This window comes from Aristolochia californica, unplaced genomic scaffold (assembly GCF_029961685.1).
Source record: "Aristolochia californica isolate CCGP_79_NKW_82.1479 unplaced genomic scaffold, dmAriCali1.0.hap1 SCAF_1, whole genome shotgun sequence".
NCBI classification, from domain to species: domain Eukaryota; kingdom Viridiplantae; phylum Streptophyta; class Magnoliopsida; order Piperales; family Aristolochiaceae; genus Aristolochia; species Aristolochia californica.
The window spans coordinates 56,222,259-56,245,983 of record NW_027181770.1 but is presented as its reverse complement, the minus strand read 5'-3'; the positions used below and the strand labels follow the sequence as shown (position 1 = coordinate 56,245,983).

At 37.3% G+C, this 23,725-nt stretch overlaps 3 protein-coding genes across 10 annotated transcripts in view; all 3 read left to right on the top strand.

The window, feature by feature from the left end:
• Nucleotides 1-5,833, top strand: part of LOC137951981 (ubiquitin carboxyl-terminal hydrolase 5) — a 37,203-nt gene extending 31,370 nt beyond the window's left edge. For all 3 annotated transcript variants that reach the window (XM_068799012.1, XM_068799019.1, XM_068799027.1), the window contains 5 exons: nt 1,109-1,366; nt 1,454-1,602; nt 2,751-3,266; nt 4,394-4,664; nt 5,007-5,833. In XM_068799012.1, the coding sequence (XP_068655113.1) occupies nt 1,109-1,366; nt 1,454-1,602; nt 2,751-3,266; nt 4,394-4,664; nt 5,007-5,189 (1,377 nt within the window). In that variant the 3' untranslated portion in view covers nt 5,190-5,833. The remainder of the gene's footprint in view (nt 1-1,108; nt 1,367-1,453; nt 1,603-2,750; nt 3,267-4,393; nt 4,665-5,006) is intronic.
• A 1,316-nt stretch (nt 5,834-7,149) lies between these two features.
• Nucleotides 7,150-17,865, top strand: LOC137951973 (WPP domain-interacting tail-anchored protein 1-like). Of its 2 annotated transcripts, XM_068798988.1 has the most exons (5): nt 7,150-7,367; nt 7,661-8,243; nt 8,668-9,704; nt 15,825-16,022; nt 17,539-17,865. In XM_068798988.1, the coding sequence occupies exons 2-5, from the start codon at nt 7,682-7,684 to the stop codon at nt 17,737-17,739; spliced, it is 1,998 nt and encodes a 665-aa protein (XP_068655089.1). In that variant the 5' UTR covers nt 7,150-7,367; nt 7,661-7,681; the 3' UTR covers nt 17,740-17,865. The 2 variants fall into 2 exon arrangements, with proteins under 2 accessions (XP_068655089.1, XP_068655100.1); XM_068798999.1 differs by lacking the exon at nt 15,825-16,022.
• Nucleotides 17,866-18,452: 587 nt separating this feature from the next.
• LOC137962292 (DUF724 domain-containing protein 2-like) lies at nt 18,453-23,641 on the top strand. Of its 5 annotated transcripts, none has more exons than XM_068809103.1 (7): nt 18,453-18,655; nt 21,272-21,446; nt 21,672-21,761; nt 21,904-21,987; nt 22,076-22,165; nt 22,314-22,394; nt 22,462-23,641. In XM_068809103.1, exons 2-7 carry the CDS (start codon nt 21,302-21,304, stop codon nt 23,268-23,270), a joined length of 1,299 nt encoding a protein of 432 aa, XP_068665204.1. In that variant the 5' UTR covers nt 18,453-18,655; nt 21,272-21,301; the 3' UTR covers nt 23,271-23,641. The 5 variants fall into 5 exon arrangements, with proteins under 5 accessions (XP_068665204.1, XP_068665187.1, XP_068665196.1 ...); XM_068809086.1 differs by having other exon boundaries at nt 18,646-18,735; nt 21,910-21,987; XM_068809095.1 differs by having other exon boundaries at nt 18,646-18,735; nt 22,314-22,370.
• The last annotated feature ends 84 nt before the right edge of the window (nt 23,642-23,725 follow it).

The window sequence follows — 23,725 nt, the reverse complement described above, 5'->3', positions numbered from 1 at the left end:
CTAGATCTCCTATTCTGGGCCTATGGGTGCTTTTGATTCTCCCTCCATTGAGCTCATGGCCCTCCTTTAGGGCCTTATCATCTTCTTTGACCACTTATCTGGCCATTTGATTATTGAAAACGACTTCACTGCAGTGATTAGCTGGTGCTTCTCCTTCTTGAAACCCTCTTGACGGCATTGGACCACATTCTGGAACATTAAGGACATTTCTTCCCTTTTTACTTGTTTTTTGGACTCATGTTCTGAGGTCTGCCAACTCCGTGGCTGATTCTCTTACTAAAAGTGGAGCTTCCCTACAATCTCTTATTGTAACTGGAATGCTCCCATAATTGTTTTGGTGCTTCATGATCAATAAAGCTCACCGGTTTAAAAAAAAAAAAAAAAAAAAAAAAAAAAAACCACAATAGCAAGTTGTAACTTGAATGATGCTTCCCATAAAAAAAACAAGTTACTTCTCTAGTAAAACATCTAACTTGAGCAAGTTTTAAACAGGAAGTTGCAATTTGAGAGACTTTATAATTTAGACTTTTTTTTGTTGAAACTTGAGTCCAAAACAGAAAATTTAGGCATCTTTAAATTGATTTACTTCTTTCTTCTTAATTCATATTCATGAGAGATATTGGGGTTATCTCTCATTCTTAGATCTTCTTTAGTTAGATCTTCTTCATTTGGATGTGCTGCATCAGAAATGAAAATAATATTCTTTTTCGATAACGTGAGCATGATAAGTGTGTAATTATAGAGGAAAATATTGAAGTCAAAAGTGGATCTGCTATTTGTCTCTCTCTTTTGAGATCCCCCTTTCAGGTTGAAGCTGTTTTGGTTTTGACCTGTGTGTATTCTTATTTAACTTCCATTGGATGACTTGATGTGGACTTCAGAGCTATGTTTGAGAAGTTGGAAGTATTTTTGGCTAGATCTTACATTCTAGTTGTTTTTGCATTTGGTAAAAGCTGTCTAGGATGGTCAAAGGTTTTATTTACTTGTCTGAGTGTTGCAAATATAAGCTTTCTGATTGTTCTCACTTTTTTCAGCTATATTTGTTAGAACTTATCCCTTGATGTCGAAGTGTGATATTTTTGATGTTAACTAATGGGAAAATTGACAGGGTCAATACAAATCAACGCTGGTTTGTCCTGTCTGTGGCAAAGTATCAGTCACTTTTGATCCTTTCATGTATCTCTCATTGCCACTTCAATCTGCCAATACTAGGACCATGACTGTGATGGTTTTCAGTAGTGATGGTAGTTCACTTCCAACCCCTTGCACAGCAACTGTTCCGAAGCATGGAAGGTGTCGAGACTTGATCCAAGCACTGAGCACTTCCTGTTCTCTGAAGACGGGGGAGAAGCTTCTCCTGGCTGAGGTATGCAAACTGCACTGTTGAGTTATGTTAATAGTGGAGGAAAAATAACAGGATTGATTCATGTGAACTTGAATTGGTGATTGGCAGATACGAGGTCACTTGATTCATCGGTTGTTGGAGGACCCCTTGATCTTGTTGTCAACAATTAAAGATGATGACCATATTGCCGCCTATAGGTTCTCGAAATTTGCAAAGAATATCATTTATCTTCAGTTGATACACCGACGGGAAGAGTCGTAAGTTTATTTCTTGTTTAACGTTACTATTATTGCAGCTGCTGTTATCATTGTATACATTTTAAGAGGTCATGGACATTGGTATTTAAGTTCAACTATCTAGTGGTTGTATCCAACTGTTTCAACTTTTAAGAAGTAATATTTACTAGTAGGAGAAGATACAAGCTGAGCCAGTGAAGGCTTAGGCCTTAGCTCAAGCACTAACGACCAGGCCGAGTTTGAGCTCAAGCCAGGTTCGCTTGAGCATAATTCCATGGGCTAGAGGTTTGTTTCTTATACAAAATGGCAATTTTGTTAAAACATATATAGTTTAAAAAAAGATATAGCTGCTATTTTGTTTTCTCGAAGCTGAAAAAGTGAGTTGCTAAAAAAAATGCTGTAGCAGAACAGCTAATTGACCATCAATCATAAACTGAGGGGATATGTGAGAACTGTTATATTTAAACCATTTGCTTAAGGATACTGGCTAATTTAAAGAATTGTTGTAGCTATTTATATGAAATTGAAGCCATAGTCATATTATGAACATCTAGGTTGTTTATTTGAGTCTGTACTTAATAAACTTTTTGATTTCTTAAAAACAGGCAACCTTCAGGTAGGTTGTAAAACTCATGGACTACCGTCTCTACTAAAATGAGATTCAACTAGTCACGTCAAAATAAGGTTAAAATTTGTAATTATTTTGATAAAGTATTCACTCACTTCAAATCTAACGATCTCTGACTGTTAACTTTTTTACTGTATGCTTATCTTTAAAAAAAAAAACAAAACTTTGTATATTATAGAAAAAACATCTTAGTTTTATAAAAAAAAGGATAGCTATGTGATTTTATTATAAAATTGATATTTATGATTTTATTAGTGGAAGGCATTTCCATCACAAACAAAGTGGCTTTGTTCTTCTATATTATGTCTTAAAAGTAATTCTAGAGCTCAAAGAGAACTTAATCAAATGATAAGGGTACCTTTTGGTTTCTCTGGAATAAGAAATTCCATTTGACCTTGAAGGCTTGAAATACTGCAACAGTAATACCGGAATAGAAACTAGAATTATAAATGAAAGTGGTTTGTTTTGGAAAATAAGACAGTTTAAATGTATTTATCCTTTTGACATATTCTTTTCCTGATCTAGTACATGCTCATTTTAGGGAGTCTGGCAACATCCATGGGAGAATTGGCTGGAACCCCTATGGTACACCTCTTGTGGCCCCTATGTCACGTGATGATGTTATCACAAGAGGTGATGTGCAGTCTATAGTCCATACTATGCTCTCCCCAATGCTAAGAGCTGAAACAAGCCAGTCAGAAGATCCACCTAAGAGTTTTAGTGATGTGGAACCTGCGGGTGCAACAAAAAGCAATTCTGATATCATCATGTCTCCTAAACTTCGGCTACAGTTGGTTGATGAAAACAATGCTTGTATTGATCTTTCGGTTGGAGAAGAAAAGGCAATTAAGTTATCCTCATCTTCAACTTACATTCTGGTGTTTATTGATTGGTCCAACAAGGATTTAGAGCTGTATGATACTCATTATATTGAGAATCTTCCAGAGGTTTGCAAATATGCTCCTCCAGCTAAGAAAGCTCGTTCTGAGCCTTTGTCTTTGTACAGCTGTTTGGAGGCATTCTTGCGGGAAGAACCTCTTGTACCAGAAGATATGTGGTAAGTGGTATTATTTGTTTGTTAGTGCTACTCTTTCCCTTACACCTGCCTGTTATCATCTCCAATATTCATTGAAGTGAAATTTTATTTCATTTTAATTCTTTTTTCCTTGGAAAAATACTATTGCTTGCCTTTGTCAATTAAATATAATATTTATGAACATTGCAATAATAAATGGAAAAAATGGACCTATGTCTTATGTTAGGAACACCCAATTTTTAGTTTAATCATCAAAATTAAATTGAATGACTGCAACATTTTGTTTCTTATCCTATACATCCATTGATGTGCATGTCAAACATATATATATATATATATATATATTTATTATTTTTTAATGACAGAATGAAAATAATGACATTGTTATAAATATAATGAAGTAAATGTCATTCTTGTAAATAATTGGCTCTTTAAAGGGAAAAGAGGTAGGTGCAGCCTAAGTTCATCAGGGTCAATAAGGTACTCTCTTGTTCATTTTCTCAACAAAGAAAAGGTACTGTCTCGAGATTCTTTCTCAGTTTCTCTTGCTCTCCTGCTTTCTAGAGCAGATGGATTCACTTTGGCATTGTGGTCCATTTCGGTGGTGAATCAGGGGATGTGCATCTTGTTTTAGGTGAATTTGGGATGAAATCGGCAAGGGGATTGTCCTTTTCAACTTTAACACAGCTACTTATGAGTTGCCCTATTTCTAGTGGATGCAAAAACCCTACTACCCTAACTCTAGCTCACGCTCCCTTTCTCTAATGCCATATTTCCAGGTTATGCGTCTTTAGTCATATGAAGGAAAGTGGTATGATGCTTCTGTAAGAAATGTGACATTAATCAAATTTTGTACTTTTGCATAGTCATGTTTTATATTATAATTCAGTGACTTATTTAGTTTTTAAACCTGCCTTCAAAGACCATTAATGACTTTTTTTTTTGTTGTGTTCCTTGTCCATGTTTGTTTATTTGCCATGAGATATAATGCATGAGCTAAGGAAGTTGAACATTTACATTCATATAGCTTCTAATGATCTCAATACACCAAATTAAGTGGTTTGAGAATATTTTCCTAAATAAAATTTTAACAATATTTTATTTAATAGTTATCAAAGGCAAATGATTAGTTTTTGTCTGCCCTGCAGGTATTGTCCACAATGTAAGACACAAAGACAGGCTAGCAAGAAACTAGACCTCTGGAGGCTTCCTGAAGTGCTTGTTATTCACCTCAAACGGTTCTCTTATAGCAGATCAATGAAGCATAAACTGGAAACTTTTGTCAATTTTCCTATCCATGATTTTGACTTAACTAATTATGTGGCTCACAAGAATGGTCGGCGTCAGCTTTATGAGCTCTATGCTTTAAGCAACCACTATGGTGGTATGGGAAGTGGGCACTATACAGCACATATTAAGGTAGTACACTGTTGGACTGTTTTTCTTGTTCTTTTTTTTTTTTTTGTGTGTGTGTGTGTGTGTGTGTGTATCTGCACTTCAATTTTAGTTTCTATTTGGTACCTGAATAAGGTTTTTTTGCTTTAGTCAAGGACCCATTATTAGCAGATTCTTGGCTTGTTGTTAACATCCACCAAAAATTAGTCAATATGTTTGGTTTCGGTTAAAATTGTGGTGATTGTTGAAAACTGGAAACTCAAAGTCTGTATAGTACTTTAACAGATTCTCAGATTCCATGACCATGAATATGCTACTCTGGATGCGCGAGTATGTAACTTTGTTTTCATGAATTTTTTTGTGCAGCTACTGGATGAGAACAGGTGGTACAATTTTGATGATAGCCATATCTCTGTCATTAACGAAGAAGATGTAAAGTCATCTGCTGCGTATGTGCTGTTCTACCGGAGAGTAAAGTGTGAAGATGCCACTGTAAGTAATGGTGCTCAGTCATGTGCTGATCATACCAATATTTTTAGCCAAAAATAGGGGAACAAACATGTGCAGTTGTATATACAGTGTAATGAGCTATAAAAGGAAAAATTGCAGAAGTTTTCTTGTAAGATGTCTTGACATGTCCAGGAACCTAGACAGGTATCTTTACTTGGGAAGGTAGGTGCATTCATTAGTGGAATGTAGTAGTTCTTCCTATGTATTGAGAAGCATTACAAAAATAGGATGGAAGGTTTGGTAAGAATGTCCAGTCAGTTTAATGGTTTTGTATATTAAATTTATTTCGTTTGCTAGGTTGTTGTAGCACAATTTCACCCAATGGCATGTATCGATGATGAGCTCCACTATCAGAAAAATGTTAGATTAGCAGAACTCTTGTGCCGTTGTGAGAGAGGCGTGACTGTAGGCAAAGCCACCTATCTTCCTGGACCCGGATTTGGATGAGGAATATATCTTTCACTTCATTAGAAATACTTTCTTTCATTTTATGTTTAAATTTTGAAATTGTTTTGTTATATAGTTGATGCTAAATCTATACCTTCGTGTAAGCGAGGGCTTGCGACTTTGCTAAAGAAAGCTAGATAGATGCTCCCTTTTATGATATTGTATGGTTACACAGGACCAGTTAGGATTTAGGGTTTAGGAGCCAACCATTTTGTTATATATCTTGGTCATGTGTTGAGAAGGCACAAATGAGTAATTTGCACACGTTTACTCCTTACATTCTGGTGACTTTTTTCTTTTGGTTGTCTATTTTTTTTTTTTTTTAAAATGTTTGTTACTTGAAGGAGAAATTTGATGTAGATTTAGTCCATGTTGAGAATGCTGAGGTTCAGTACTTTAGGCAGTCTAGTAGTCTTAGAGAGAAAAAAAATGAAATTGTAGCTCGACAGATGAAAGAAGTAGTTTACTTTTCTCAGTAGAATTATGAATTGTGCTCGGAAATCTTGCATCGATGCTCGAGGGTTGACCAACCTTCCCAAGGAAAATTTCTACTTGGAATGATTATGTCGACATTTTTCAAAACTTTTATCGAAATAAAATAACGAAGGATAAAAAAGGTGTAGGAACTGTACACAAAGTGGTTCTTTTGGATTAAAGTTGAAGATAACTGGGAGATGGATCGGGGAGTTGAACTATCCCTAAATGATCAGTCCTGAAGAGTAGTAAAGATGGCACAATGGAAAGCTTCTTCATGGACGAAATTTGGCTTTGCATGGCACAACAGTCTCTTCGGTGGCATTGAAGGAAGTCTTTGATCTTGGCCACCACCTCCTGGCTAGGGCCTTTGCTAAATGCTCATAAATCCATAAGGGCTCTAGGCACTTTCTTTTGGGAAAGTTTCCCCACTACATAGGAGGAAAAGAGAGGAATTGGGCATGGAGAAGGAGTGGTGGTTGCCCCTCACTCTCCCATGGATCAGTGGAGGGCACTACCCTCTCCTCTCTTGGTTAGAAGGACGGAAAAGTCGTCTCATCTTCTCCTTCAAGCTCCATGTATGGTAGATTTTTTTTTTAAATAATCGAGTAAATATTTTAAAGATAATTTTACATTTTTTAAAGTTTCTATTAAAATTATTAAAATAAATAAACAGTGTGACCTCATTGCTACTTCCATAATAAAACACTACAAGGGTGGTCATATTTTAAAATTACAATTTCAAATAAAATATTAAAAACTGAAAAAATGGAAACACTAGAAAAGGTTTTGGAAATAAAAAGAAAAAAACAAAACTGACAGGCTTTTTGTTTCATTCGTTAAATATACAGGAGAAGTACCTGTCTTTAAAATCATACAAGAATCAGTCATCAGACCCGGTTTACATTGGATATTGGATTTCTCTTGACCCGGACCTGGTGGGTTTAATACCGGGACCTCTTTGGTTGGGCTTGCTCCAAATGGGCTATGGACACGTCCACGAACTGATTTTTTTTATCCACGTCTTACTCCTCTCCTCTTCGCCTCTCTCTGTATTTCATTTTCGGGGATTTTTCGAATCTTCACCACCTAACGGAGCAGGATCAGTCCCAAAGTCGCAAGGTTTAAAGCTTATGCGGCTGCCAAAACTGAGAAGATGACCCCTAGCCTGGCTGGATTTCCGGCCGGTCACCTGTGACAGATTCTGTTTTGAACATGGTCGAACCTGGGTTTTTGCTTGCGGGCAGGGAGTTGCAGGTGAATAGTGAGGAGCATAAAGTGGAATTAGTGTTACAGGTAAGGTGTTTCTGATCCTGGGCTATTTCATTTTGGAAAGATTTATGTTCTTAGTTCGATTTCTGCAAAATAAAAAATAACTTTCAGATATCATTTGCTGCCCCTGCCAATGAACGGTAGTAGCTGGCACTAGAAAAAAATTAATGTGTTCAATTTTTTTTAAAATTTCAGACGGCTTCGGTTATATGGCTCTACGGGTTTAAACTTTTACCTGTCTCTTATGTCTTGCATTGACGTATGCGAGCCTTTTATACTACGTTGTCTTTTAATCATTGAATTGCTTGAACTTTCAGCTTTTTCTTTTCAAATAGACAATGGCTTTTCAAGATGCGCCCGATCGTACATCTATCTCAATGGACAAGGCTGATGCTGATGGTCGACCAATACAGTCTGACGGCGTCATCTCCCCTCAAGCCTTTTCACCTCATGCAGAAAAAATCAGGGAACTTGGAAATGCTGGTATTCTTACCAGAATAGACCTTGACTTGGCATATTTTTCTGAGAAATTATTAAATCTGCAAATAATCTTAATAGATGTGACTAATAGAGCAAATGATTACGAAGCTCTGGCTTTGGAGGGTGAGTATATCTCCCCTGAATCTCTCCAGAAGTCATTGGAGTTTGATTTCTTATCAGTGGTATTTGACTCCGAGGTGAGAGAGCTAGATAATTTCATGAGTTCTGTCCAAATGGATATTGTGGAAGCCCGTGAGAAGGTATCTGTATGTGAAAATTTGGAAGAATTTTTTCTAGAATTGGCAGGAAAACTGGAAGACTCTGAAGAATCCTTGAAGCAGTTACAGGACCAGGTCTCAAAGATGAGGATCCAGTCAGCTAAGTTTCAGAGTATCACGGATTGTTGCAGGCAGGAATATTGTAAGTCGTAGAACTGTGTCATTTTGTGTTTTAGGCATATGTATGATATATGCATATAAAGAGCACAGTGCTACGGTCTTCTTGAGCTGCTACACTCCATACTAAAACGAATTGAAGGCTGTGGCTTTCCAATGTGAGACATACTTCCATGACTTACATTGTTGGGACTTTTATGCTAGTTTCTCCTTGTTTAGTGCTTAAGAGAATATGCCTGGGAATTTGGTTCTCTTGAGAGGACTGTACCTGTTCTCTTTGATTAATAGAGAAAAATTATCAGTTTCATCATTTTCTATGAATGCTATAAACGTGATCCATACTGTTCTTTGACAAAAAGAGAAAAATTAATAGTTTTCATTATTTTTCAATGAATTAAGTATGCTTGATTGACTCAAATTATGTTCTAATTTACTTTTAATGGGTTTAGGGCACCATGAGGTTCTGGGCGTTGTGGAGAATTCACTATTTTCACTCGGAAATGCTAAGTTAACCATGCAAACTTCAGAACAACAAAGACATATCCTGAGAATGTTGGAGAAATCTTTAGCCAGAGAGCTAGAGCTTGAGAATAATTTATCTGAATCGATAAGCAATGAAGAAGAGCTCCTTCTGAAATTAAACTACATGGAGAGAGAGAGAGAAGTTTGTTGCACAGAAACTGCAGAGATTTCTTTGGAGACATTGTTTGAGGCCCAAAATATGGCTGATGTGCTGATGGGTATTTCAAAAGAATTGTTAGGTCAACTCCATATTGCTAATTTCAGCTTGAATAGTTCAACAAGACAGAAAGATGAGGTAATATCAAAGGTGGGTTTACTTGAAAAGCAGCTTCAAGATATGAATATTCAATTAGAGAGAGCACGATCCTCAGTTAAAGCAAGTCAAGAGCAACAAAATTCGTTACATGTCAAAATTCATGAGTTAGAAAGTGTGATTGATAACCTAGAGGAAAAGCTATCAAAAGTTGAAAATAATTATGTGAGTGCTGAAACGAAGTGCAAATTATTAGCTGACACTAACTTAGAGCTAAATGAGGAGATAGCGTTCCTAAGAAGTAGCAGTAACACTGGACAAATAGACTTGCTGGAAAAGCAGCTTAAACAGTCTGACACCCAGTTACAGCATGCAAAGGCAATGATTGAAGCCAACCAAGAGCAGCAGACTATGTTATATTCTGCAGTCAGTGACATGGGAAACTTGATCGAGGATCTGAAAACCAAGGTCTCAAAGGCAGAAAGTAGAGCAGACAGTGCCGAAGCTAGGTGTGTTTTGTTAACTGAGACTAAATTGGAACATAGTGAAGAGATGAGTTTCCTTAGAGGTAGAATTGAATGCTTGGAAGCATCTTTGCGTCAAGCAGATGATGCAAAAATAGCCACCGCCAATGCTATAGATATGCGAGCTAAAGTGATCTCTAATCTGCTTATGCAACTGGCTGTAGAAAGAGAGCGGCTTCAAATCCAGGTACCTATCTTTTATCTGGTTTTTAGTTTTATTTACCAAATTATGTGATAAATCCCTCAAATGAACCTGCTGAATGTAGACTTGGTTCAGGATGAATGTTACATTTAAGTTCATAAATTCATCTGAGCTCCTAGTTGTGGTTCTCTTGTTTGGCTTGATGAATTAGACCAGATAACTTAAAAAAAATTTAGTCATAATATTTGAAAGAAATAAGAAAAGATAGAATATTTTATAAAATGACCATCTTGGGTGTTGTATTTTCAAATATAACTACAGAATTAGAATTTTCTGGAGAAATATTGCATTTGGATGATGTATTTCTAAATATGGTCTCTTAAATGCTGTAATTCCAAATTTGGCTGCATAATTAGAATCTTTTGGATGAATATGTCCTTAACATTGTCATACTTTGAAGGGAAAAGCGTAATTACAATATAAACCTTAGCAGTAGGGGGAGGAGCCCCCTCCCCCCGACTTTCCTGGCTGCTGGGAGAGAAGGGAGGTGAAGTGGATCCTTCCTGCTGTTTGCCAAACCGGAGGGGAGTCCCTTTGTTTTTGTGTGAAGAGGGCTGAGGCTCCTCCTCCGTCAAAAATCAAAATAGAGAGGACCTGAGAGTTCCCATGTCTTCTCTATTTTCTCGCGAAAGCATGGGGGAGAAGGGTCCTTCCTCCCTCTTTTTTCTGCATGGAATTTCCCATGTGGAAGGCTTCTTCCCTCCCTCTCTTGAAAAATAGAGAGGAGGCTGCTTCCCCCCAACTTTCATAGGAAAAAAGAGAGGAGAGTGGACCTTTGCCTACCTGCATGAAGAGGAGAGCCCTGACCCCTCCTCTTCATGAGGAAAAGATGGGTGAGGGCCTTTCTTCTAGGAGATTCGGGGAGCCTCTCTTATATTGTCTCATGTTTTTCTTAAAATTTTATAACAAAAGATTCTTATACTCTCATTTTAACAGTTTTATTTGCTAGTGATGAGCTAAATGGCGATGCTTGAATATTACCCCAAGAAATAATATAAGTCTGAGCCCCATGCTTATCCAACGTTGGGTGGGATCCTCCTATTCATTTTTAGTCTGTTGAATTAGGATCGACTAGCAATAAATCATATTTGTCATTCATAAAAAGAAAGAGTTCACAATTATTTATTGGTGAATTGAAATTTGGGAGTTTCTAAATCATTATTGTAAAGAAAGAAGATAAAAGAGAAATTGGAGAGAAAAGAGAGAAATGAAGAAGAAGAAGAGAGGAAAATAGCGCTGCATGACAGCCTACTCGATGGGGGAAAGATCGATCCCCCATCCTGTTTTATGAATCCATTTAAGTTAGTTTAAAAAAAGTCTAAAATGCTCCTAACATGAGGACCTATACATAAGTGAGTAAAACACCCTTTAAACTCATCACAATTTACCAAATAACCACACTATTTCAGAAACACTAATCTGGACCCTTATGTCTACCAAATACAGATTTACCCGCATAAGATATTACTAAAATACCCTTGATTATTAACACTTCCCCTCAAGTTAGAGCATATATGTCAAGCAATCCCAGTTTTGGTACAAAACTTATTGAAGTCCTGCTTTCCAAGAGGTTTTGTGAATATATCACCAATTTGCTCGCTGGCTGAAATATAATGTTACTATTTTGACACTTATCATTGCACTCCTCACCAAGTGATAATCAACTTTTACATACTTTGTTCTCTCATGGAAGATAGGGTTACTTGTAATAACTATGGCTGCTTGGTTGTCACATTTAAGCACTATAGGATCTTCAGAATCGAACATGCCACAACATTTTACTTTTTACCCTTCTAACTAACAAGATTCCCCTAACTAATATACGAAAATTTGTGGTGTATGTCTTTTCAAGTTTAGAGCTAACATAATTTGCATCTGAGTGTCCTTCAACTCTGAGGTGATCTGAGGAGTATGCAGTAGCCCTTTTACCTGGAGCTCCCTTCAAAACAGCAAGACTCTTTTGTGTTGCTTTAAGATCAACTTCTTATGGAGATTTCATAAACTAACTTACCACACGGATAGGAAAAACAGTCAGGTTTCGTGATAGTTGCATATATAGTTTTGTCCTACTAATCGTTTATGCATAGTTTTGTCTTGCACATCCCAAACTCACATAATATATCAGTAATATACTTCATCTGTGAAAGTACTACTTGGTTACTCTTAGCAACTTCAATTCCCATAAAATATTTTGGAGATTCTAGATCCTTGGTTTGGAAGTATCTGCTTAGATAAGCTTTTACTTCCTCAATCCCCTTAGGATCACTTTTAGACAGTTCAATGTCTTCTACATATGCCACAAGAACTACAATGTCTTCTACATATACCACAAGAACTACACTCTTAGATGCTCGTTGTAAAACCAATAAAGAATGATAACAATGGGTCTTCACAAAGCCAAGTGTTGTGACAGCTTTACTGAATTTATCAGACCAAACATTTGGACTCTACTTCAAACCATAGACAGGTTTATGTAGTTTTCAAACTTTCTCATTCTCCCCCTGAGTAAAATATCTAAGAGGTTGCTCCATATAGACCTCCTCCTACAGATCACCATAGAGGAATACATTTTTAACATCAAGCTAAAATAAAGGTCATCCTTTAGTAGTAGCAAAAAAGATTAAAATTTTAACAGTACTCATGCAAGCCACTGGGGAAAAAATATCAAATACATCCATACCATATGCTTGGGTATAACCTTTGGCCATTAAAAGAGATAGACTATGAAACAAGACATATTTGGAAATAGGATAATGACTACCTATTCTAATGGCAATAGGAAGATGAATATCATCAAAGATAGGATGTAGCAGGCACGAAAGAAGATAATCCAACCATGTCAGAGGGGGGCCATATAAAAAAAACTTGATGTTGTATCCCACCTTTGGATTGTTGCTTGTGCACCTTTTTTCGTTAATAAACCCTCATAGGTTTCTGTTGAATAGAAGAGGAAGGTATGGTAGGACTATCCATAGTAGGAAGAGGGATAGGAGACTCAACAACCACTATAGGGTTAGACAGAGATTTAGAAGAGGTATTAGAAAAGGGGTAGTTTTAAAAAAATGTTATGTCCATTGAAATGTATGTTCTCTTGTTTATAGGATCAACACTAATAGCCCTTATGAGTACGAGGATAATCCATAAAAATGCATTGTACAGTCCGAGGAAAGAACTTGTCATTTTGGGGACCAACAAAATGAAAAAAACACAGTGAACCAAACATTCGTTGTGACATCATATAAAGAACATTCTAACTTCAACACTTGCAAAAGAAATTTTCTTCTCAAAACTAAAGATGGCATTCTATTAATCAAGTAACAGGAAGTCAAAATGACATCTCCCCAATACAATTTTAGGACATTCATTTGAAATTAAAGGGTACATGATACTTCCAACACATGACAATTTTGTCATTTTGTAACCCTGTTTGTTGTGAAGTATTCCTGCATGACTGATGAATGATCACATGAAAAGACAAAATAAAGAAAAGTTATGATTCATAAATTCGAGACCATTATTTGGACAAAAAGTTACTAATTGAAGCACCTAAGTGAGTTTTTATTTCATTAAAAAATTGAACAAATGCATCAAAGACTTATGATTTCTCCTGAAGGAGATATGCCTTGGTAATTCTGCTGCAATTATCAATAAATGTTAAAAATACTGAAAAAAAAACAAGTTGGAAGTCCTACAAGGACCCCACACATTGGAATGCACTAACTCGAATGGAACTTTACTATGTTTGCTACTTATTGATTTCTAGGGTCAATACATAAACACAAAAAATCTCTAAGGAAGGAGAGAAGAGAAGAACTCTAGCTCTTGGAGAGAATGAAGAAGAAAAGAGAGAGAGGTGTGATAATGATTTTGAGCCAAGAGGGAGAGACTTGAATGCTCAACCCTATGCCTTGAGGCTGTATTTATAGTTTTATGAAGGTGTTTACAATGACTATAATGCCCTTAGGGCTACATGCTTCAAAGGAAAAAGACATAAGAGAATATACCCCAACTTGCATAATTATAACTCTATGCCATCTCTATGGAAGTTCTCCTTATTTACTAGCCATGCCACCCTTACACACGCGGTTATCTTTTAACACTATGCAAAGGAATCAAACTTTTATGGTGCTTCCCAAGTTGACAATTGACAAATTGAAAACATAAATCGGAAGGCAAAGTAGGAAGGTATTGGCATATCTCCAATGAAAGATGGATGTCTGAACCGTAGGTCACAAATAAGATGTCACAATAGTAGTTCCAAGTGCAGTTTATGGACTAGCTCGAATGACGTCCAGATGGTAGAGACCTCTCTTTCATGTTCTAAACTAATCATCCCCCTTGTCTGCAAATCCTGAAACATACCATGAGATGGAAAAAATGCAACAGAATATGTAATGATTTAGTGAGTAGACTCTCGGACAGTAAGTTGGCTTGGAATTTAGGTACATATAACACAGAAGATAACAATAAATTGTGTGTTGGGTGAACAATCCCTTCACTTGTGACATAGTGCTTGGTCTCCCCTTCTCCCTCTTGGTATCTCAGATCGAGTAGGAGTAGAGGTTAGGTTAAGGGCAATAGCACCGAAGGCTTTAATGTTTCTACTAGTTTTAGACACAACTACGAGATTCGGAGGGATACACGTGGGTCGAGAAGGAAGAGACCTCCGTGGGTTTTCTTTAACCTCGGAAATCACTCTCTAAGAAATCGGCGGAGAAACCCCAACCTTCACGCGAATGAGAGGAGCCACCATCGGTGTCTCCTTCTGACCCCATCCAGTTCGGAGCTTCCGCCGACTGAGTGAATGGTGCTTCAGATTTGCATCAGAGGCACAACGACGGTAGTTTTTCTCCGGCAAAGGATGACAACGGGCCTTGGATGCAGGCAAGAAATAGGAATTCAGAGAAAAAAGGAAAAAGAAGGTGCTGGAATCATCGTGGACCTGCAGAGACTCTGCAATCTTGTTGGACCTAATGCCAGGTCGATTCGCAAAGATCATTTGTCTAACCCTCAGAAATGGGACGAAAAGATCTTTCATATCGGTTCCAATGGCAGCAGCTTCGGATTTCGTCCGGTGCCTCAAGGACGGTGAAACGTTAGACTTCGGGAAATTAGGGTCGGAGATATCTCTTTCTCCCTCTCTGTTTTCCGAAAGAAGGGGATACGAGAGATAAAAATCATTCAAAGAAGAGGTACACTTATAATGGCGCGAGCATATCTTCCTGAAATTTTCGGTGACTCCCCTGTTTGGAGAAAGCTGCGAGAACTCATCTCAAACCTCGCTAGAGAACAAGGTATGTATGCACATGTCTCCCAAGAAATCTTCTTAGACCCCCCACTTTGATCCCCCAAGGAACAACAACATCCACTTCCCCCCCCCTTCCGAAATCTAGTCTGGGAACGGAAGCCCTAAGGTTGATCATGCAGACACACTCCAAGTCTGGAAGGCTTGGGCAGGCAGAGGACTGGAATGGAGAACTCAAAGAACCCTATAGGGGCTCATAAAACTTATAATGTACTTCAATTGTCAGCACAAGCTATCAACCTACAGGTTATAGCACAAGTAAAATGAAAAAGGTCTAACCTTTACCTTTAATCAACAGCAATTTTGTGAAATCTCTCTTCTAGAGAATTTGTGGACTTGAGAATGAGAAGATTCTTGCTAAAATCCCAAGCAATCAGATTGAAACTGAGAAAATAGAGGAAAAAGACAAAAGAAATTTCTGAAGTGCTGCACACTTCTCAGAGATCAAAATTTGACTTCCTTTATTAAATAGGTAACACTTTTTCCTCAAAAAAAGTGAAACATTAGTACAATGACATAAATGCCCCTCTAGACAATTGCTCATATCTCCCAGTATGTTCATCATATAAACCTGAAAATTGAATCCACTGTACATCATAAATAGATGAATACTCTCGTAATCCTAGAGGGGAAAACCAAGTATACAAAATACCCAGAATACCCTTGACAGTTACAACTTCGACAACCTCTTATGTCATCCATTGTGACAGAGACTGAATTCCCTGTAGTTTCTTCATTATTTGTTTTGTTGTATATATTTGAGCTCTACAAATTGGAAGTACTCTCTCCTGTGTGAGCAGACCTCTTCACTAGCTAAAGAGAACGACATCTTGTTGGGGAAGTGCTGGAAAGCAAAAAGTAACTCCTCAGGTACTGCTAGCCAGCCTGGGAATGGCAATGAAAAAGAATCTGAAGTATCTAGAAATGATCCTGTAAGGACTCAGCATTCAGAATCTTGTGGCGAGGCAATGGCAGAATCTTCTGCAGCCAGTTTCCAGGTGAGCATGCTTCTCTTGTCAAGCTTGTTACGTAATTTAGATTCATATTCAGACAATAGAGATGGGTGAGAAATTGAGCATGGTCTTCAGCTTAGTGTTACTCTTGAGACCAAAAATCATCTTTAGTTTATCAATGAATTGAAAGCATAGAAATCATCAACAAATGAGAAGATTCGTAAAATAACATTTTAACAGATGATAAGAAATTTAAGATTTTTTTTTTTTTGAAAAGTAAAAATCAAGAAAAATTATGCAACTTTCTCATTGCCTTGACTGACAAATATCATACTGTTGAGAAAGATGGATATGTCAAAGTTGGATTCTAACCCTAAGTTCCACACTACCCTACCCTGCTAAATGCAACGATGGGGTTGCCATTTGAACCTGCACCGCAGGGATGGGGTGAAGTTCAAAATCCCTGCGGGTTTGAGGTGGGGACGGGTTTTTCCTTTCCCACTATGTGGGATTTTAGAATATATACCCTTGAATATTTTTAATTAGATGTTTTTAAGTTTATTTATTTTTATGTGATTTTATTTGTTAACTACTATATGATGCAAGATAGGGACAAGATTGAAAATCATCCCTGTTGTGGGATGGCATGGGTTGAGAGGCATAACAGGATTGAAAAAACAACTCCATCATGGGATGGGGTGGGGTTGGGTTTCTTAGAACCTGCCCAGAACCCGTTTCATTACCTTCTCTAAGTAGTCCAACATCTCCATTCATTAGTCCCTGTCTCACTAAACCATTTATACGTGTGTCAACACCACTCTAAGAATCCCCTTTGTCCCCTACTTTCCTAAAATACCCCCAACACCTTCCCTCCTTTCTCTAATGCGCCAACCACTAGAATTTTCTGAAGTACCTCTAAACACAAAGGAATTAGTTTTCTCTCTCCTAATCAGTTACAACTCTCTGTTTTCTCTCCCAAGTATCCCAATTTCTCTTTACCTCATTCAATCCAATCCTCATCCACCTTGAAGACCTCCCCAATCTATAAATACCCTTCTAGCCCCTCAACATCCGTCATTCTCTCCTCTCTTGTCCCTCAAACCCCTCTCTATCCCTTTAACGTTAGCAGAGACTATTGTTCCCTAATCCTCGTCTAGTCTGGTAGTAAACACTACCCTTTGCCTGCCTTTACCCGAAGCACTCCTTAACTGAGCTACCTTTGCCTAGCCAACTATCTCTTCATCCCTCATTGTCCAAGTGAACCTTGTCAACCCTATCTATCACAGCCTTGTCTTTCTCAGCCCTAAACTTACATAAAAAGTCATCCATCCCCCAGATGCAGCATGTCCAAAAGGTCCCCATCTGTCTACTCTAGCCATTAGAACCTTTGCATGAGATGGCGATATGGAGCATCTTACCAGTTAAAGAACATGACTTGGACCAACGAGGAGTTCTGATAAACAAGAGCTGGGTTCAATGTTCAGTTGCTTCCACCTTCAGGAAACCGTTTTCTGTTCTCTCGGTTTATGAAGTTGCTCATATCCTGTTTCTATTGCTTCAGGTGGACTATGTGAAAGAGAAGCCTCAAACTGAGAAGGAAGGTGACAATGTTTCTCACAAGGATGACCTAGACATGATTGATACGGTAAGAACAATAGAAGCAGGGCAGCTCAATTTAAAATATGTTATAATGGCGATAGTTATCTGCTTAATATCGTGGTTTACTATTTATTTGTTCCAACAAGAAACCCGCTCTTCTTGATGATTCACAAGGGCTCCTACTGGGAAGTTGTATTTATTAGATCGTCATGTTCGCATACAGGATCACTGTATATAAAGTACTAACTGAAAAATAATTTTCTATTTTCCAATAAATATTTCTTTATTCTGAGATTTTGGTTGGTTAAATACATGAAAATTGCACAGAAAATAGCAATTCTGTGGTCACAGACTTCCAAATTATCCTCCAGTGAATCCTTGGGGGCATATGCTTAAGAAGAAACCAAGGATTGTTTAATGGGTTGGTTATGGTCAGGGAACTGTTAACTAACAATTTTTATTCACCTAGGGATTTTGTGGATCGATTCGAATAACAATCTCTTTCAATGTGGATTGGATCAGGTGTGGATTGGATTGGATCATATTGCGGATTAGAATGATTTTTTATACTTAATTTTTTACTCAAGTGTGATAGATAAATATATTTGACAATAAAGATAATAAAATTGGGGAGAAGATGTTAAGCTTTTCTAATTTTTTATATTATTAAAATTAAAATTAAAAAAATAAAAATATTTTTTATTAATCAAATATATCTAATTATATGTACTATTTATTTATAGGCACAATAAACTGACCGAGAATTAGATAAAATGGATAAACGTGTGCCACCTTTCCTGTGTAGGGGTGGATATAAACGTCGACCAGGCCCGTAACCACACTCTTAACGTGGCTTTCTGCTGGGAACACCCTCCGTTGTACTCTCTTCGTACTTGCCTCGGTCAGAGCTTAAAAAACGGCAGAACTCTAGCAGTCAATACTCAGAAGCCATCAAATTAATGTGGGGAGAGATTAGGGGTTTCTGAACGATAACAGTGTGGAGACGAGAAACTGGTTTGGTGACCTCGAGTTGCTTCCTGACTCCGGAATTAGTTGAAGGCGTTGTTGAGCTTGATCAGGTTTGCTGGTCTTGGGGGGCCAATGAGGGTGTCCCTGCTTTCTTGATCGTATTCTTGTTGCTTCGTTGTCCAGGAGAATGGTATTAACATACAAAGAAATAGGACAGTAGATTATCACTTGGCTCGTTAGACTTTCTAAAGTTCCTTCAGAAATTTGCGTCCATTAAAGCAAGGAACCTGCTTATTTGGTTTTCAGCTTCTCGTTAAATATTTCATGTAGTCAAAAACTAGAAATGCTGCATTTCCGGAAACAAATGGTATATACTGTAGATTTATTGGATTTTAGAGGGAGGGTGTATCTCTTTTGTTTTCGATAAAATCCAATTTGATCTCTGTTTGTTTTTTATTTTGCTTGTAGTACGATTTATTCATAGGAAAAGGAAAGAGCTGGGGAATGTGATGTCCCATTTCTGGTTTTATCTTCAATGGTACCAAAGACTTTCTTTTTACGCATTGTGCTTGTGATCCTATGCGTTTAAAAAAAAAAAAGGAAAAGCCCCCAAATTTCTCACCTTTCTGACTTGAACGGAGTGTCTCAATGTGATGATTAAGCCAAAAGCTCAACAGAGTTCGTTTTGTTTGCTTATTTTCTGTTGTTGGATTCTTAAATACATAGATTTACTACACTTGCTTTTGCTGCCATCTCTTTATTCGTCACTAACCTATCTCTATAGAAACTACTTTAGCAGGACAGAATACAAAAGGGGATTTTATTTTGGTTTTTAACCTTATGAAAACTGTTTAGCTATTTTGGTCTGATTTCACTGTGTTTAAGATACTGCCTTTCTCGTCTGGGTGGCACATGGTTGTGCATAATATAAGGCTTTACAGTTTTCTGATTGCTGATCAGATGAGAACTGGTAAAACAGGTAAAAGTTTGAGTGAGGAACTAAAATTTTTGAATCTCGAACTATTTGCATTGTTAAGAATTGTAAATATTTATGTGTGCAGACACCTTATATAAAATGGAAGTTTTTTCCTAATGATGCCAATATAAATAAAAGGAGTTGAAAGTTGGGAAGTTGATAAAGATTTGTCTATAGCTTGGTCAAAATTGTTACAGCTTTAGGGTCTCACTATTAGGGCAGGGCTTTTGAGTAAGAAATAACCAAGAGAAGAAGAGTTTGAGAGAAGCTTACATGAAATTAGAATAGAAAGGGTGTGAGAGGAATTAGCCTTTGGTGGACCCTAATTTCTCATTAATAAGGCATAATTACGTTATAAAAAAATATTCCTCATTAACTTGATTAATGCAGGGGTAAAATAGTGATTAAATAAATACATAAATAGAGCAAGTAAATAGTTAATCCAGACTTATCTCTATTCGTCTAATGATATTCCAACACTTCCCCTCAAGTTGGGGCATATAGATCATAAGTATCCAGCTTGGAACACATTTCTTTCAATGGTCGAGGAGCCAATGCCTTGGTGAAAACATTGACTGATTCTTTGATGGAACTTAACTTGTGAAAATGACACTATCTTTAACTTTTTTTTTAGGGAAAGGTGTGAGTTTAATTTAAAAAAAAAAGGGAAGAAGATATACACTATCTTTAAGTTTATCTCTTGGAAATGATAATCAAGCTCAATATGCTTTGTTCCCTTATGGAACACTGGATTAGTGGCAATAGAAATTGTAGTTTGATTGTCATAGTGTAGATGCATAGGTTCTTCAATAGGTAAGTGCATTTCTTATAGAAGGGGTTTTAACCACTCCATTTCACACATAGCACGAGCCATGGCTCGATATCCTGTCTCAACACTAGATCTTTGGATTGCACTTTGATTTTTACTTTGCCAAGTGACCAAATTTCCTCTTGCTAGGGTGTAATTTCCTCGACGTATACTTCCTATCATCATGAGATATTTTCCCAATGTGCATCGACATATACTTCTCTACGAATGTGTTCATTTGACTTGTACAACAATCCTTTTCAATACCAACTACTGAGGAACTCAAGGTTTATGCATATACTAGTTAACAACTTGTTAGAGTCCTTCATTGAAGGAGACTCGAAGACTGTCATCAGTTGGTGTTCCAAAGACAGCTCCCTCCTTTGGCGCCACTGGCCTATCGCAGATTATATTGCTGACATTGTATTATCTATCCATTGTAATTGGAATCTCATTCCTAGATCAGCCAACTCTTTGGCTGATAAATTGGCAAAATTCGGAACTTCCCAGCAATCTCTCATTGTTTGGGAAAACTTCCCTCCTTTGTAATTTGCTCTTTTGAGCTTTTGTCTTAATAAAAATCAGCATCATTTCAAAAAAAAAAAAAAACATGTTTGGGCCCTTTTCTAAGATCGCAGAAAAAAGGCAGCAGGAAGTCGTTATGTCTGATGGCTTGCCAGTTAAAAATTACAATATAATCTTATTTTATTTTATTTATTTTCTGGGTGCAATGCATGAATCTAAACAGAACCACTCTGTTAGAAGCAGATTAAAGCCCTTATTTTCTATAATAATGAGAAATGCACAGTCTGAGAGGTCGACTTTTTGGGTGCTTGCATGTGGCACAGATGCGTTTGGTGGTTTGATAATATTTGTTCTTTCACTTTTAACTTTTGCTGCTAAGTCAACTTACTATCATATGGTAATTCTTTGGTTTTGCAGCTCGGGTTACGAGAGGAGCAAGGAGGAACAATGCAAACGGTGGGGCTTCCACAAAAAAGAGGAAGACCAAGGAAGATAAAGCCTGAACAGTTTGAGGTGCTACAAGGAACAAAAGAAAGAAGGGAGCCTTGGAAAAGGGGAGTGACAAGACGAAAGATAAAAGCCTTCAAAAAAGGTGGATATGGTTTTGAATTGAGACATTTGCTGTAATTGTTTGCTGCAAAAGTAGTGATATTCTTCGTACTTTAGTCATGAATAGGAAGACAATAGTGATACCTAACACAAAGTTTCATAGACATTCATGAACAAGAGGTAGGCTTTTGTGTTATATGGTGAGGTTTGTTCTCCCATATGCTATGTTCTAGTTATGTAAGGTGTGAATCTTCTTGGTTTGTAACAGGTGTGAAGCATAAAGCTTTAAGAAAAGTGACTAATGAGGTTATTGAATGGCATGATATCTCCATCAGTGATGCCATTAACAAAGTTCATGGTGAGTCTAACAGAGATATGACATGCTTTGTCTTATGTTTCATTGATTTACTGAACCCTCTCTTAGGAAAAGAGTTTAAAATACTTGTCATTGTGTATGCAATTCACCAAAATTACCTGTGGAGTATTGATCAATGTGCCAGTATCAGATTGCATGCCCAGTACTGAATCCTCCAGCAAAGAGCATAATGTGATTCACAATTTTGGTGGGGATGATGAAACAAGAGGTAGGCTTTTGTGTTATATGGTGAAGTTTGTTCTCCCATATGCTGTGTTCTAGTTATGTAAGGTGAGAATCTTCTTGGTTTGTAACAGGTGTGAAGCATAAAGCTTTAAGAAAAGTGACTAATGAGGTTATTGAATGGCATGATATCTCCATCAGTGATCCCATTAACAAAGTTCCTGGTGAGTCTAACAGAGATTTGACATGCTTTGTGGTATGTTTCATTGATTTACTGAACCCTCTCTTAGGAAAAGAGTTTAAAATACTTGTCGTTGTGTATGCAATTCACCAAAATTACCTGTGGAGTATTGATCAATGTGCCTTTATCAGATTGCATGCCCAGTACTGAATCCTCCAGCAAAGAGCATAATGTGATTCACAATTTTGGTGGGGATGATGAAACACATTGTGGTATGTTAGATTGATTTACTGATCCCCCTTCCTGGCGATATTTTTTTATTTACTTATCCTTGTGTAGGAGACTTATCGGGAGTGGCTGAACCGAGGAATTCTGGCAGATTGTTAGGCCGTGAGCTAGGGATGGTGCAATCAGATGTAAACTCCGTGAAATCACAGTCGAACATGACTTTGTTTGGTTGCAAAAGTAATGGGAGTAAACCTCAAACTAACGCCACTCTACAAACTTCTACAGTCACATTTTTGGATAATCCATCTCCTAATGAGCAATCACCAAACAAAACTCAGTTGTCTTTTGTGAAGACCTGTCCTTTATGGGAGCTTCTTGGGTCTATGGAAGTATTCAAGACAATGCCTCAAAGACCTCATTTCCGTCCTCTCGACCAATGCATGAAGGAATGTCGTGAAGGATTGGCAATAGGATATATGGTGAACTTTGTCAATTTGGTGAGCATGGCGCATGATGCAAGATTTGATGATACTTTTAGTTTTAAAAATAAGTTGGAACTCCTTGAGGAACTGGAACAACACGGATTTCGTATTCAACCATTACAAGCTCGGTTTGAAGCATTGCTAAAACTGAAACAGAGACACGGAGTATTTGAAAGTGAGTTAACTAAGATAGAAGCCAAAGTTCGTGAACAAGAGAACGAATTGGAAAAACTTGACATTGAGATCATCAAACTTGATATGGATAAGGTGGTACTGAAAGAATCAATTGCAAAGTTGCGAGAAAAAAGAGCTCTTATTATTAGTCAAAGTGAAATTGGTAAATCTAAGATTGTGAAGTGGCAGAAGGAGACACAAAGGATGAAGAAGGGTTACTTTGATGCCAAAAGAGAGTTTGAGGCTATAGTTGCAACATTTTGAAGTAAAACACGATAGATGGTATTGGTGATGATGCTTGCTCTTTTGTATCTTTTATTGAAGGGATTACATTAATAGGTATGGGAATCATCATTTCAAAAGATAGAAAAAGATCCCAGAAAAGCACGTTGGCACTTTGTTGTTTGTGTGGATGTTCTAAGGTTGTCAGATGCTTTCTTTATGCCACTATCTTTTTAAAATGGTAGTGAGTATTTTGGGTATATGGTATGTCTTCTCTTTAGCTTAGTTGATGATTCAGACTCTGCTGGCTATAGCCATGAACTCTGTGCATTGCTGGGTTGGTTAAGCAGATGGTTTGTAAGGTGGGTGTTGCAATATAAAAGGATACTTCCATGTCTCTTTTTGAGCTCTAATTTTTCTCAACACAAGCAATACATGTATCTGCAATTTCTCTAGAATATCTTTTAAACGTTTCTCTTTAAATAGTGTTTAACTTA

What these genes read in the sequence shown, in the direction of transcription:
- LOC137951973 (XM_068798988.1), top strand. Translation starts at nt 7,682, where the DNA reads ATGGCTTTTCAAGATGCGCCCGATCGTACATCTATCTCAATGGACAAG. An exon ending in TTGTTGCAGGCAGGAATATT is followed by an intron (nt 8,244 to 8,667) that starts GTAAGTCGTAGA and finishes TAATGGGTTTAG; the next exon opens with GGCACCATGAGGTTCTGGGC. An exon ending in GAGAGCGGCTTCAAATCCAG is followed by an intron (nt 9,705 to 15,824) that starts GTACCTATCTTT and finishes CTGTGTGAGCAG; the next exon opens with ACCTCTTCACTAGCTAAAGA.
- LOC137962292 (XM_068809077.1), top strand. An exon ending in GATAAAAGCCTTCAAAAAAG is followed by an intron (nt 21,447 to 21,671) that starts GTGGATATGGTT and finishes GGTTTGTAACAG; the next exon opens with GTGTGAAGCATAAAGCTTTA. An exon ending in TGGGGATGATGAAACAAGAG is followed by an intron (nt 21,988 to 22,075) that starts GTAGGCTTTTGT and finishes GGTTTGTAACAG; the next exon opens with GTGTGAAGCATAAAGCTTTA.